At 39.3% G+C, this 12,657-nt stretch overlaps 1 protein-coding gene across 4 annotated transcripts in view; it reads left to right on the top strand.

The window, feature by feature from the left end:
• Positions 1–12,125, top strand: part of LOC149817364 (Zinc finger C-x8-C-x5-C-x3-H type family protein) — a 41,979-nt gene extending 29,854 nt beyond the window's left edge. The window contains exons 7-11 of one of the 4 annotated variants that reach the window (XR_016427684.1): positions 7,842–7,933; positions 10,069–10,234; positions 10,380–10,452; positions 11,392–11,513; positions 11,616–12,125. Coding sequence is in view for 2 of the 4 variants with exons in the window: in XM_089987725.1 (XP_089843851.1) it covers positions 7,842–7,933; positions 10,069–10,234; positions 10,380–10,452; positions 11,392–11,436 (376 nt within the window). In the remaining 2 variants the exon portion in view is untranslated. Of the gene's footprint in view, positions 1–7,841; positions 7,934–10,068; positions 10,235–10,379; positions 10,453–11,391; positions 11,514–11,561 lie in introns of all 4 variants that reach the window. The other 3 variants (XR_016427683.1, XM_089987725.1, XM_089987724.1) reach the window with 3 other exon arrangements.
• The last annotated feature ends 532 nt before the right edge of the window (positions 12,126–12,657 follow it).

Raw genomic sequence — 12,657 nt, 5'->3', positions numbered from 1 at the left:
GGCCCCCCTTCCTGCACCCTCTGCTCGCAGGGGAGGGGCTCGGCCCCTCCCTGCACCCTCTGCTCGCAGGGGAGGGGCTCGGCCCCCCTCCCTGCACCCTCGATTCGCAGGGGAGGGGCTCGGCCCCCCTCCCTGCACCCTCTGCTCGCAGGGGAGGGGCTCGGCCCCTCCCTGCACCATCTGCTCGCAGAGGAGGGGCTCGGCCCCCCTCCCTGCACCATCTGCTCGCAGGGGAGGGGCTCGGCCCCCCTCCCTGCACCCTCGGCTCGCAGGGGAGGGGCTCGGCCCCTCCCTGCACCCTCTGCTCGCAGGGGAGGGGCTCGGCCCCTCCCTGCAGCCTCTGCTCGCAGGGGAGGGGCTCGGCCCCCCTCCCTGCACCCTCGATTCGCAGGGGAGGGGCTCGGCCCCCCTCCCTGCATCCTCTGCTCGCAGGGGAGGGGCTCGGCCCCTCCCTGCACCCTCTGCTCGCAGGGGAGGGGCTCGGCCCCTCCCTGCACCATCTGCTCGCAGAGGAGGGGCTCGGCTCCCCTCCCTGCACCATCTGCTCGCAGGGGAGGGGCTCGGCCCCCCTCCCTGCACCCTCGGCTCGCAGGGGAGGGGCTCGGCCCCTCCCTGCACCCTCTGCTCGCAGGGAAGGGGCTCGGCCCCTCCCTGCACCCTCTGCTCGCAGGGGAGGGGCTCGGCCCCTCCCTGCACCATCTGCTCGCAGAGGAGGGGCTCGGCCCCCCTCCCTGCACCCTTTGCACGCAGAAGAGGGGCTCGGCCCCCCTCCCTGCACCCTCTGCTCGCAGGGGAGGGGCTCGGCCCCTCCCTGCACCCTCTGCTCGCAGAGGAGGGGCTCGGCCCCTCCCTGCACCCTCTGCTCGCAGAGGAGGGGCTCGCCCCCCCTCCCTGCACCCTCTGCTCGCAGAAGAGGGGCTCGGCCCCTCCAATATTCCCTGTTTTATTAACTTTATTTTATTTACTTATTTAATTATTTTCTTTTCAGTTTTCACTTTTCAGATATAATGGCGAGTTCTAGCGGTAGTGTCAATACATTTGGTTCAAGTTCTAACCCTGAATTAGATGTTTCTCAACCACTTTGGAGACTTGTGACAAAAGGGATAAAAGCTAGTAGTGGTGGTGGTGGGAATGTGCAGTTTCATTGTAATCTATGTAAGACTGTTTTCACAGGTTCTTATACGCGTGTGAAAGCACATCTTTTGCATATTCGTGGTCAAGGAATTAGGGCATGTTCTGGGGTTGACAAAGACATGTTAAAGCAATTAAAAAAAGAACAAGAGGAAGCTGAAAAGAAGAAAATTGCAGAGATGAAAAGCGATTCGATTAATTTGTCTTTTCCTACTGCTAGTGATACACAAGAAGAGCTTTTAAAGAAAAGAAAGATGGAAAGCAATAAAACAATACAAGATGATGTCAAGGCTGATCAAGATTGGGATTTTTATCGTACTGAAGATGATGTCAAGGCTCAAGCTATCAAAAAATGCATCTGTGATGATTTTTGGTGGGATAAAATTACATATTTTGTTGAATTTACAGAGCCTATTTGGGAAATGCTGAGAGAAGTTGACAGAGATGTACCCATGCTTCATAGAATTTATGAAATGTGGGACAATATGATTGAAAAAGTTCAAAGTATCATTTTTAAACATGAGAAGAAAGATATTGCACTTGATGATTCAGAATTTTACAATCATGTACATTCAGTTTTAGTGAGAAGATGGGATAAAAGCAATACACCCTTGCATGGCACATTCTCTCAATCCAAAATACTATGCAAAAAAATGGTTGACAGCAGGTGTTGGTCGTGTTTCTCCAAATGAAGATCCTGAGATATCAAGAAATAGAATGATATATTTGGGAAGAGTTTTTAATGATCCTCACATGTTTAAGGTTGTAAATAGTGAGTTTGACAAGTTTTCTACTGGAAGATTTGATTCTTTAGCAGCACTTGTGGCAAGGGACGAGGAAGATCCCCTTAATTGTTGGGCAACATATGGATCAGAGACACCAAATCTGCAACGTCTTGCAATGAAGTTGTTATCCCAACCTGCTACATCATCTTGTTGTGAAAGAAATTGGAGTACATATGCTCAAATTCACAACATTAAAAGAAACAAACTCACTAGTAAAAGAGCAGAGGATTTGGTATATGTTCACTCAAATCTACGATTAATTTCTCGCCGCACCAAAGAAGAGTATAGGTACTTTTTTTTCTTTGTATTCAAAGTTTGTATTTAAATATTTCATATTTGTATTCAAAGTTTTAAGTTAGATACTAATATAGTGATTTTTTGATGCAGTTGTGGACCATCCAAGAATTGGGATGTAAATCCAGAAGATTTTGACTTGGAGGGAGAACATAATTTACATACTCTCAACATGGACTACCTCGATCCTGTTCTTCCTTCTAATTCAGACGATGAGGCAGATTTATGATAAGTTTTGTTGTTTATCACACTCACAAGCTTCTTTATGTGTTATATTTTGGTAAGTTTGTGTTGTTAAGAATTGCTTTTTTTTTGCTTTAAAATTTACAATCTTTATGTGTTAATTTATTGTTATATATATAATTATAATATTTAAAATATATATATTTATAATATATATTTTTTAATATATATATATATATATATAGCCGAGTCCCCGTGTCCAAATTTTTTGGAATTGCGCCGCACCCGTGTCGCACCCGCACCCGCACCCGCACCCGCACCCGCACCCATGTGACATAGCATTTCTCGATATTTTGGCACTCTTACTCAGGGGATCATAGCACCTGTACCCTTTGTAGTCTTCTGCATATCCTATAAACCTGCATTTTAAGGCTGTATCTTTGAACTTGTGCCTTAGTGAGCTGTCAATGTGAACATAGCAAACAAACCCAAACACACGTAATTCATGATAATCAGTTTGTATGCCAAATAGAGATAAATATGGTGACTTATTTTCTAAGATACTCATGGGCAGTCGATTTATCACATGAACTGTGGAGTGAAAAGCCTCAGTCCATAATGATACATGGAGATTGTTCCCGTGCATCATGCTCATTGCAGTCTCAACAATATGTCGATGCTTCCTCTCAGCAATCCCATTTTGTTGAGGTGTATGCGGGCAAGACACTCTTCTCTTTATCCCATTATGTTGAAGGAAACTAACAAAGTCATTCGAGGAGAATTCACCTCCTCCATCACACTGGAAATTGAGAATGTTGGTAGAGAAATGATTTTGAACAAAAGAATGAAATCTCTGGAACAATCCAAAGACTTCTGATTTGTGCTTCATAAAAAATATCAAAGTATAACGCGAGTAACTATCAATGAAAATAAGATAATATTTACTACCAGAAAGAGAAGTAATTGGGGCAGGACCCCAGACATCTGAACAAATGACCTCAAATGGCCTTGAAGCTCTTTTATTAATGGAAGCGAATGGTAAAACATGACTCTTACATAAATGACAACTAGAACACTTTGTATCAATGACCTCTGAACTCAGAATGGACTTAGGAATGAGATTATTCAAGACAAGTTTTTCAATAAAATGGCGACCACAATGGCCAAGACGACTGTGCCAAAGTCTTGGCCTATTACATTCAGAAATAGTAAACACAAAATCAGGATCAAAGAATTGACGTTGGTGAGACTTCAAGGATGAATAGTCGGAATGAACAGAGGAAGGATCTTCTTGAAAGATGTACATGTTGCCCCATCGTTTTCCTTTAGCAAATGTCTTCCTCGTGCGAAGATCCTTGACATAAACAGAAGAGGGATTAAATTCAACTGAAGCATTAACATCAACAACAAGTTTTGAGACAGAAACAATGTTCTTTTGAATATTAGGTGCATGGATGACACTTGGAAGATTAAGAGAGGACTTTGACATGGGTATAATGGCATTTCCAATATGTGAGATAGAGTGATGAGATCCATCTCCTGTGACTATGCTATTCTTACCAACATAAGGTGTAAGAGTCAAGAGTTTACCTACATCACCCGTGACATGAGTAGCTGCTCCGGAGTCTACATACCAAATGCCTTTGTCATTTTGCTTCATATTCAATACTGCCAAGGCTGCCAACAACTCCTTTACTTCTCCATCCTTCCTAGTCTTTGCTTGTAGGGCTTTCCCTTTGTTTTGAGGATTAAACCAGCAATTTGCTTTAATGTGCCCTTTCTTGTTGCATAGAAAATAGGTGGGAATGGGTCTTTGTCCTTGTATATTGGGTGTTGGAAGTATACCACGACCTCCATAGGTATTTCTCCCTTGGCCTTCCTTTCCTCGAAAGAAACTTCCTCGTCCTTGACCATAACTCATTCCCGTAACTAGCACATCTTGGGTTCCTGAATGTCCATGAGAATCTTCAGAAGATCCTTTAAGTCATTTCATATTGTAATAATTTCGCACGAAGATTTTTAAACTTTGGAAGTTCTGGTAAACATAGTAAGGTTGTCGTCATAACATGATGGTTTGACCCTAATCCACTCAAGGTTTGTTGCACTTTATATTTTTCACTGACAAGACACCCAACAATAGCCAGCTGGTCTGTGATGCCTTTCATTTTGTTCAGGTATTCCATAATAGACATGAAATCTTTCTTCAGCATTTGAAATTCTCGCTTAAGAAACATAATTCTTGCCTCAGAAATTTGTGAATATGTTTGAACTAACTTGTCCCACAGTTCTTTGGCCGAACAATCATCAGGAAGGGCAACAAGGACCTTATGTGAGAGAGTTGAAGTGATGTATGCCACTAGCGATTGATCCCTCTTCATCCAAGCAACATATTTTGGATTCTTATGAAGAACAATAGATTGTTCTCCTTTATCGTCCGCTTTTTCCTGCGAAATGAATTCTGGAGGCGGTGGAACCGATCCATCTAGATGACCAGAGAGGTCCTGACTCTTTATAAATGGGATGATCTGTCCTTTCCAGGTTAAGAAATTTGAGTTATTCTGTTTTTCAGAGACTAGTTGATCGAGAAAGCTGGAGGACAGACATGACTGCACATGAGTGAAATCCATTTGAGAGAAAACCTGAATTGACACTTAGGTATGAGAGACAAAATAGAGGGCTCGGCTAATCAGCTTCACGTGTTTGATCAAAATCACGTGGCTGGGCTTCGCTAACAGAAAGAATCAATTTCACGTGGCTGGATTCGGCTAACAGAGCACTCGACTAACATATAGTAGAAGCATGTCTCGGCTAACAAAAAAGCAGGAGAAACAAGTTCACGTGTTGGATCAATTTCACGTGGTTGTACTCGGCAAACAGAAAGAGAAAAACAGAAAAAGAATAATGCGATTTCAGAAAATGCGATCAAAAGTGATTTCAGAACCCACGAAACAGTAGAGGTTATCAGAGATTTCAGAAGCACAGATTGTAGAAAAACATAAGAACCACAATGATCCGAAGTAAAAACAGAGGTATGATTTCAGATTAAAGGTGAATAAGTTGACAAAGAGAGAAGAACGACCTGTGACCGAGAAACACAGGAGGTCGAGTTTTTCACATATTCACGTGCCTGTCACCGTGAAACCAAAATTGAGCTTTTCACACCCAGACTTAGTCAGATCCACGCGCCTATCGACTTTCATGTTGATGGGATGAAAACGAGGCAGCTCTTCACTCCCAGACGTCACGCTGCTCTGATACCATGTGAGAAAGGGGTCCTTGATCTCTACAGAGACCTGTCATCGAGAGAGAGAGAGAGAGAGAGAGAGAGAGAGAGAGAGAGAGAGAGAGAGAGAGAGAGGGCGTCAGACCTTGTGAATCTATTAATATATTGAGTATGTAATTCTAGGGTACAAAAATACCCCTTAATAACATTGTAATTTACATTATACATTGATTGGGTCTGGACCCGATCCAGTATATAGATCGGGTCGGGTCCTGCATATACATAATGACGACTTCTTTTCAATCATATGATACATGCCATATTGTAAAATACAACCTTTTTCATATTTTTTTGTCAAAATTTTTTGGGTAATTTATTTTGGTTTCTTTTCACTTTTAGTGACATCTTTTTATATAAATAAGGCTTTAGTAGAGTCCTATTCACTTATTTCATAACCTATGGGAACAAAAAGATATTTTTTTATTTGTTGTGATTAGTGAAGTCAAGAAATGAGAGAAGTATTATTATGGAAGAACACACATTATTCAACTTTTGTGCTTATTTTGGTTATTATTATTTTTTTGGATAATCCAAGGGGAAAACCCCCCATCACCAACCTCACATTGGCTGGCCTCCGGTTGGTAAAACTAGGGGTGGCAAAATCTGACACGACCCGCCAACCCGCTTCTTAGCCGGGTTCGGGTTTGGCTTAAACGGGTTTGTGTCGTAAACGAGTCGACCTGCCTAACCAGTTTATTAAACGGGTCGAGTTCGTGTTAGGGGTATGCCAACCCGCCAACCCGGCTGACCCGTTTAATAAACGGGTTAGGCGGGCGGGTCAACCCGTTTACCTAAACCCGCCCCGCCAACCCGTTTACCCGACCCCGACCCGTCCGTTTACTCGTACCCGACCCGCCCGCCAACCTGTTTACCCGACCCGACCCATTTATGAAACGGGTTAACCGTTTAATAAATGGGTCGGGTTCGTGTTTGCCACAGCCGACCCGTTTAATAAACGGGTCGGGTTCGTGTTGAGGTATGCTGACCCGCCAACCCGCCGACACGACCCGCCAACCCGACCCGATTACCACCCCTAGGTAAAACCCTTGAGGTCCCCCCTGCCCACTGCCGTACACCCAACTTATGAAACTTTTTTTTAATGCTTACTAATGAAATGACATTACTTCTTTTTGTACTTTTTAATGTTTAATTTTAGACTCTTTTGATATATGTAATGGATATAATGTTATAACATCGTAATTATAGCTTTTATATTTGAAAATTGTTATATATTTATTCATGATCAATTTTGACTACTTAAATGTATTTTATTTCTCTTTGTGGTCATATTTTTAATTTTTATAGTTATTTTAAATTTGAATTATGTGATTGTTATAGTTTGTTTATTCAAAACCTTTTTCTTTTGTTTATTATCTAATGTCAGTTTTAATAGTAAATCTTTTGTTTTGTTAGTTAGTTTGTTACAATATCATTTCACATGTTATAGTAGTACATGTTTATGTTTAACTGTTCATAATGCTTAAATTTGATTTTTTTTTCTTTCTATTTCATTCTATGATTTTGTCCAAAATTATTTGTTTTTTGAGAAGAATTCTGATTTTGGTGTACTTTTTTATTTTTTGATTTTTTAAATGGAGGCTTTTTTCGTATCTTACGATACGATACAATACAGTATGATGCACCCATAGCACCAACCTTTCTTGTATGGGTTCCGATACGATAATTGCAACCATAGTCACAAATATCGATATCTGCTATATCTCGGCGAGGCTATTTCTCGTGATATTATAGGTTTTGTGATAAATCTCGGAAAAATCTTAGGGCTTAAAAAATTTAAAAATAACAAAAATAAGAAAATATATTGTTTAGACAAAAAATACATAAATAATAAATGAAATAAGTAAAAAATGCAAAAGAAAAAAAGAAAAGCATATTTAAAATGTAAAAAATAAATAAGAAAAGTAAAACTAATTGATAATATTGCAATAATATCAATTTGGCGATATTTTCAAAATATCACTATATTTTACCTATATTATCGTTTGCTGAATTTAGAACGTGATAATATCGCGATATTTTGAAAATAGAGCCGATATCTGTGACTATGATTGCAACATTGCTTTAGAGGATGCTCATTTAGATTATGGGTTCTTTAGTTGCTTCATCATTTTAACATTTTCATAATTTGTTTTTCCATTTGGCAGGATCATGGGAAGTAACATGTTTGTTCAACCTAGTCCATTTGGCATTTCTGCTCAAACATCTTTTGGTTTCAATATGAGTAATACAGCATCAGGTAATATTGGTTTGGTACATTGAACTGTTAAAATGTACATATATAATGTATATATACTATATATGTGTATCTATATGTATACATACTTATGTGTATACATGTACATGTATACATATATACATTATATATATTGTATATATTTTGTATTCTTGTAATTTTTTATCTTTGTTATTTTTTATTTTGGTAAACTCAAAGTTAACTAGCCATTGGAGCTAGTCCAACGGCTGGATAATCTAGCCATTGGACAAGCTCCAACGGCTAGTAGTCCCTCTCTCTTGTAGTATATATAGGGGATCTCCCCCTCCTTGTAAGTATTCATCTTGCATACTTTTGTGAATTAATAAAAATATTATTATTTTTATATTGTGAGCCTTCTTTGGTGTGTGCCCTTAGTGGTCTTTGTGAGTGTGCCCATAGTGGCTCTTTGTACATTTGTTAACGTTATTGTTTGAAGTCTCTACTTTACATTAACAACCATACTGTTGACACCACCAGTGCTTGTTTTTATGACATGAGGCTGATGATTGAAGTTTCAGTTTTCTGCATATTTCAAGTCAAACATAGTTGGTTTCCCATTGTTTGATCCACGGCTATTTAAAATGTGTTGTTGATGATGGTGCTTTTGGCTATAGAAAAATTGTCGATCAAGTTATTTGTTTTCTTTATTCAGCTGGAATTGCCATGATATGGAAGACTTGCCACCATGTGTTTTGATAGCTGTGTTGTCATAGATATTTTGTATTTAAAGCGACAATCAATCAGTAAGAATTTTGTATGGCTAATTATGGCAGCTTTAACCATATAAATCATAGGTTGAGCCATCCAATTTCTCTATTTAGCTGGTACTGCCATAACATGAAAGCTGGCTGGTGTTTTATGGTCGGATAAATTCTTAGTGCTGCAACTTCAGAGAATGCTTAGGTTAAGCTACCCTTAGTAGAAAGCTCAAAAGAATTTGTTCACCCTAGTTGCTATTATTAATTTTATTACAAGCTTGTACTTGATTAGAACAACCAAAGGATGGTTAAGATTGAAGCTAAGCATTCTTCATGAATCAAACAGAAGCTCAGTACAAATTTTGTGCTGAACCTAATAATGGTGTGAAACTTGCAGACTTGAAGGGACTAGATCTTGGACTTAAATTGTTGGTTCTCAACATAGCATGTATTTGCAAGTTGGTAATTTTGCAAGGGAACCTCTTCTATTTATTTCAAATAGGTTTTATGGTTTGATATATTAAGCCTAGATATTTTTTATTGTCAAGTTGACTAAATAATCATTTCCAACTCACCCCCCTCCCAAAAGAAGAAGGGTATAGTCTTGGGATTAAGGCAGCTCATGGGAGCTACTTCTATTGCAAATGGGTTGAGTTTAGTCGAATAAGCTTGTGCAAGTTAGGCCCAGCTCACATCAGTTTGGTTTGGGGGTCTTAAGGCTAGTTAGGGATTGGTCTAATTAAGGGAGAGGGGAGGGTCTGTTATTTTCTTTTTGTCAAGAAGAATTCTGAAGAATTGTGAGAGGATTCTTCTCTCCTACTAAAAGAGAAGACACATGTTTCAACCACCCTCCATTAACAAGTTCCATCTCTCTCTCTCTCTCTGATCCATCCCTACTGTTTTCCCCCTTCACTCTGAACCACCAGCTCCTAATAGCGCAACAAATAAGGGGATGGATAGCCATATTTAATTGGAGTTTTGTAAAGTACCATGTCTAATAAGATAACTGGACCAGATAAGAGGGGCAGTATCTTAATTGACAGGTCTCGGGTTTAAATCCAGCTGGGAGCTGTCCTAAGCTTGAATATCAAAATGCATGTAGAAAAGGGAAAGTATTGCTGCACCTGCCATCTCTCAGGTAGTTTCTCTATTATTTATCCACTGGACTGGCTCCCTATTGTTAGATGTAAAAAAGTATCCTCATGAGTTGTTATTTGTGACTGGCTTCTGGTATATGAGATGAGGTATAGACAGGAATTTCTGGCGCCTACTTTTCTTTTTTCTGCTTCTTTCACATTTTGTTATGTTGATGATTAACATTATCATTCTGGCCATCTTTGTGCTGTTTAACATCAAGTTTGGGATTTAGAATTTGAATATGGAAATGTGTCTTCCAGATACTTATTTTTGCTACTGCAGGACCATTTGTAACTCAAAGTCCAACTCAGCCATTTGGAAGTGCATCAACCTTACCTACCAGTGGCCCATTTCCTTCAATTTCATCACCATTTTCCGGCAATGGGATATCCATCGCTAATAATGGATTTGCTGACTTTAGGCAAGCAACTCCAAAATTTTCATCTTCGTAAGTTATAAATCTAGTACTGTTTTTGTCATTTTTACTATTCCTGTTATTGTTGCATGTATATCTACATGACCTGAATTTTAGTTTACATGGAATGGAAGAGCTTTCTGCACTTGTGACTATTTTTCACTGATTCTATCTGCAGCGGAAGCCAAGACATGGCGACTGTTTCTAGGGATTTGAGTATTTGGTTAAAGGAGGACTGGGAAGTTGGAGAGGTAAATATGTTTGTAGATTAGTAGCTTGAATGCTTGATTGCTAAAATGAACACTGTTTTAGCTCAGTGTGCTTCCTATCAGTTTTCTCAGCAACAGGAAAAAAATGTGTTAATGGAATTCTGAATTGCAAGTGTATCTGTCATACATGGGTAACACAGGTGTTTGGATCAGTCACCAGTATTATCTTGGCAATGTGTCAGTGAGGCAATTTATTGGGATAATTTTTATTTTATAGACAAATCTAGGGAAAATCTCAGCTTTTGGAAAAGGAAAATTTCAGAATAATTCAAAAGGTAGAATGATTATCAAAATGTAGGAAAGAAAGGAAGAATAGAAGAACCATAGTTAAATAACAGAATAAAAGAAATATGAAAATACATCGAAAATGTCATTTCTTGCCTTTGATATGCTTTCTTAATGTGTGCAATCATATTTTCATATTTCTAGAATAAGTGGTATTTTGTCTATTTGGACATCACTTAACTGGACAACCTGTACTTTGGTTATTGAAGTGATAAAAAAGCTCTTGTTCAATCTTCTGGCAAACTAGTTCATACTTCAAAAACTGAGATTTATTCAATCTAATGATTCTTTTATTAATTATTCAAGCATGCATTTTTGTTTTCTTCTTTCCATTTAAACAAGTGAATATAAACACACGTCTTGGAAAGGAAGACCTCTTGGGAACCCACGCAAGAATATTTGTCTTAAATATCAGAAGGTACCTAGTGATGCTACATTGGTCAAATTCTAAAACATGTTCTCAATTATTGGAAATATATTAGTGTGAGTATCAATTTTAGATTTCCATAAAGCGGATGTGGGGGCTCTGCTATTGAGAGCAATGATACCACTTGGCTCATTTGCTTCATTCACTTGTGACTATCAATATGCTAAATGCTTACTTACATATTTGGTGTCATTGTGATATTTCCTCAGGTTCCAGAGGAAGAGCCACCACCCAGCGTGATACAGAGAGGATAGGGTAACTAATCGGGATTGTATGGGATATCTTGTTAGTCCCAAGTATCTCTTTCCTTTTTCAAGGTTTTTGTCATGTGGTAATCTTTTTTCTCTTAATATTGTTTGCTTGTTTCTGTGATTTGCAGTTGAAATGCAATAAAACATGTAACCTCCTCACCATCCTTTTTTGATGGCAGCAGCTTCTGTCCCGTGAATGAAGAGAGCTGTGTTGCATCTCAAGACCAATCATCTTGGAAATTGTAACAATTTTGGCCTAAATTTTAATGTAAGGTTACTAAGGAGCTATGTCCCACAGATACCCATCTTCACTACTGTCCTCATCCCCTGATACTATTTGCAGTTCAACCTTCACCATGATGCCTTTGTCACATCTTTGATCATCTCCATCTGACATAATTGAGGAGTGAGATATGTGCATTTGTCGGTTGCGCTTGAACAAAATTGAGCTTAGAAATGAGGGAAGTCAACTTTGCCATGTATTCATCCATCTTGCATTTATGAAAGTCTTCTCTGCTACATAGGCTTCAGCTGCTACAAAATTTGGTATTACAACTATTTCTCAGTCATCACTGTAATATAATTCTTTTCAGGCATGTTCATGCATCTCTGTGGAGGCCCTGGCTGGAGGGATGTCTAGTTGAAGAATGTTGGTTATGTTTGTAATCTTTGTTCAAGGAGCCTTTTGCTCATCTCAATGTTACGATTTATTTTCCTGTCAGTTTTTTTTTTTTTTTGCTATAAAAATGAAAGAGGAATTGACAGAGATTTTATTTCAACTTTGAATTTGGTTCTTTGCGAGAGTGTGCAAGGACAAAGGCAAACAAGGTTCCGGAATTGAATTTTGAGATAATGAGCAATAAAATGAGAATGCAGAAAAAAAAGTACAGAAGAAAATTAGTGAAGGGTAATACTTGGAAGATGGGAAACGAACACCCTTGATCCTTTGTGGATTCAAAACAGTAGTTTGTCCAAATGACAAGGAAAACCAGGGCAACAACTCTTTGAGTAAAAACCGACTAAAAAATAGAAAAGCTTATGGTACGGTGGACTTTTATTTTGCTGCTCATGCGCCCGTCGAAACATTTGTCAATTCCTTGATCTGTGGTTGCTATTTCGGCCTTTTGGATTGCTTGCATATCATAATCTTCAATCAACGGGCACGGAAATGGAAATCACCTCAAACGGGGTGCTTGGTTGCACCAACTGATACAAGAAAAAGTG

The sequence above is a fragment of the Nuphar pumila genome, chromosome 14, assembly GCF_984573655.1.
Source record: "Nuphar pumila chromosome 14, dmNupPumi1.hap1.1, whole genome shotgun sequence".
NCBI classification, from domain to species: Eukaryota; Viridiplantae; Streptophyta; class Magnoliopsida; order Nymphaeales; family Nymphaeaceae; genus Nuphar; species Nuphar pumila.
Note: the sequence above shows the minus strand (reverse complement) of the source record. Positions and strands in the feature narration are given on the sequence as shown.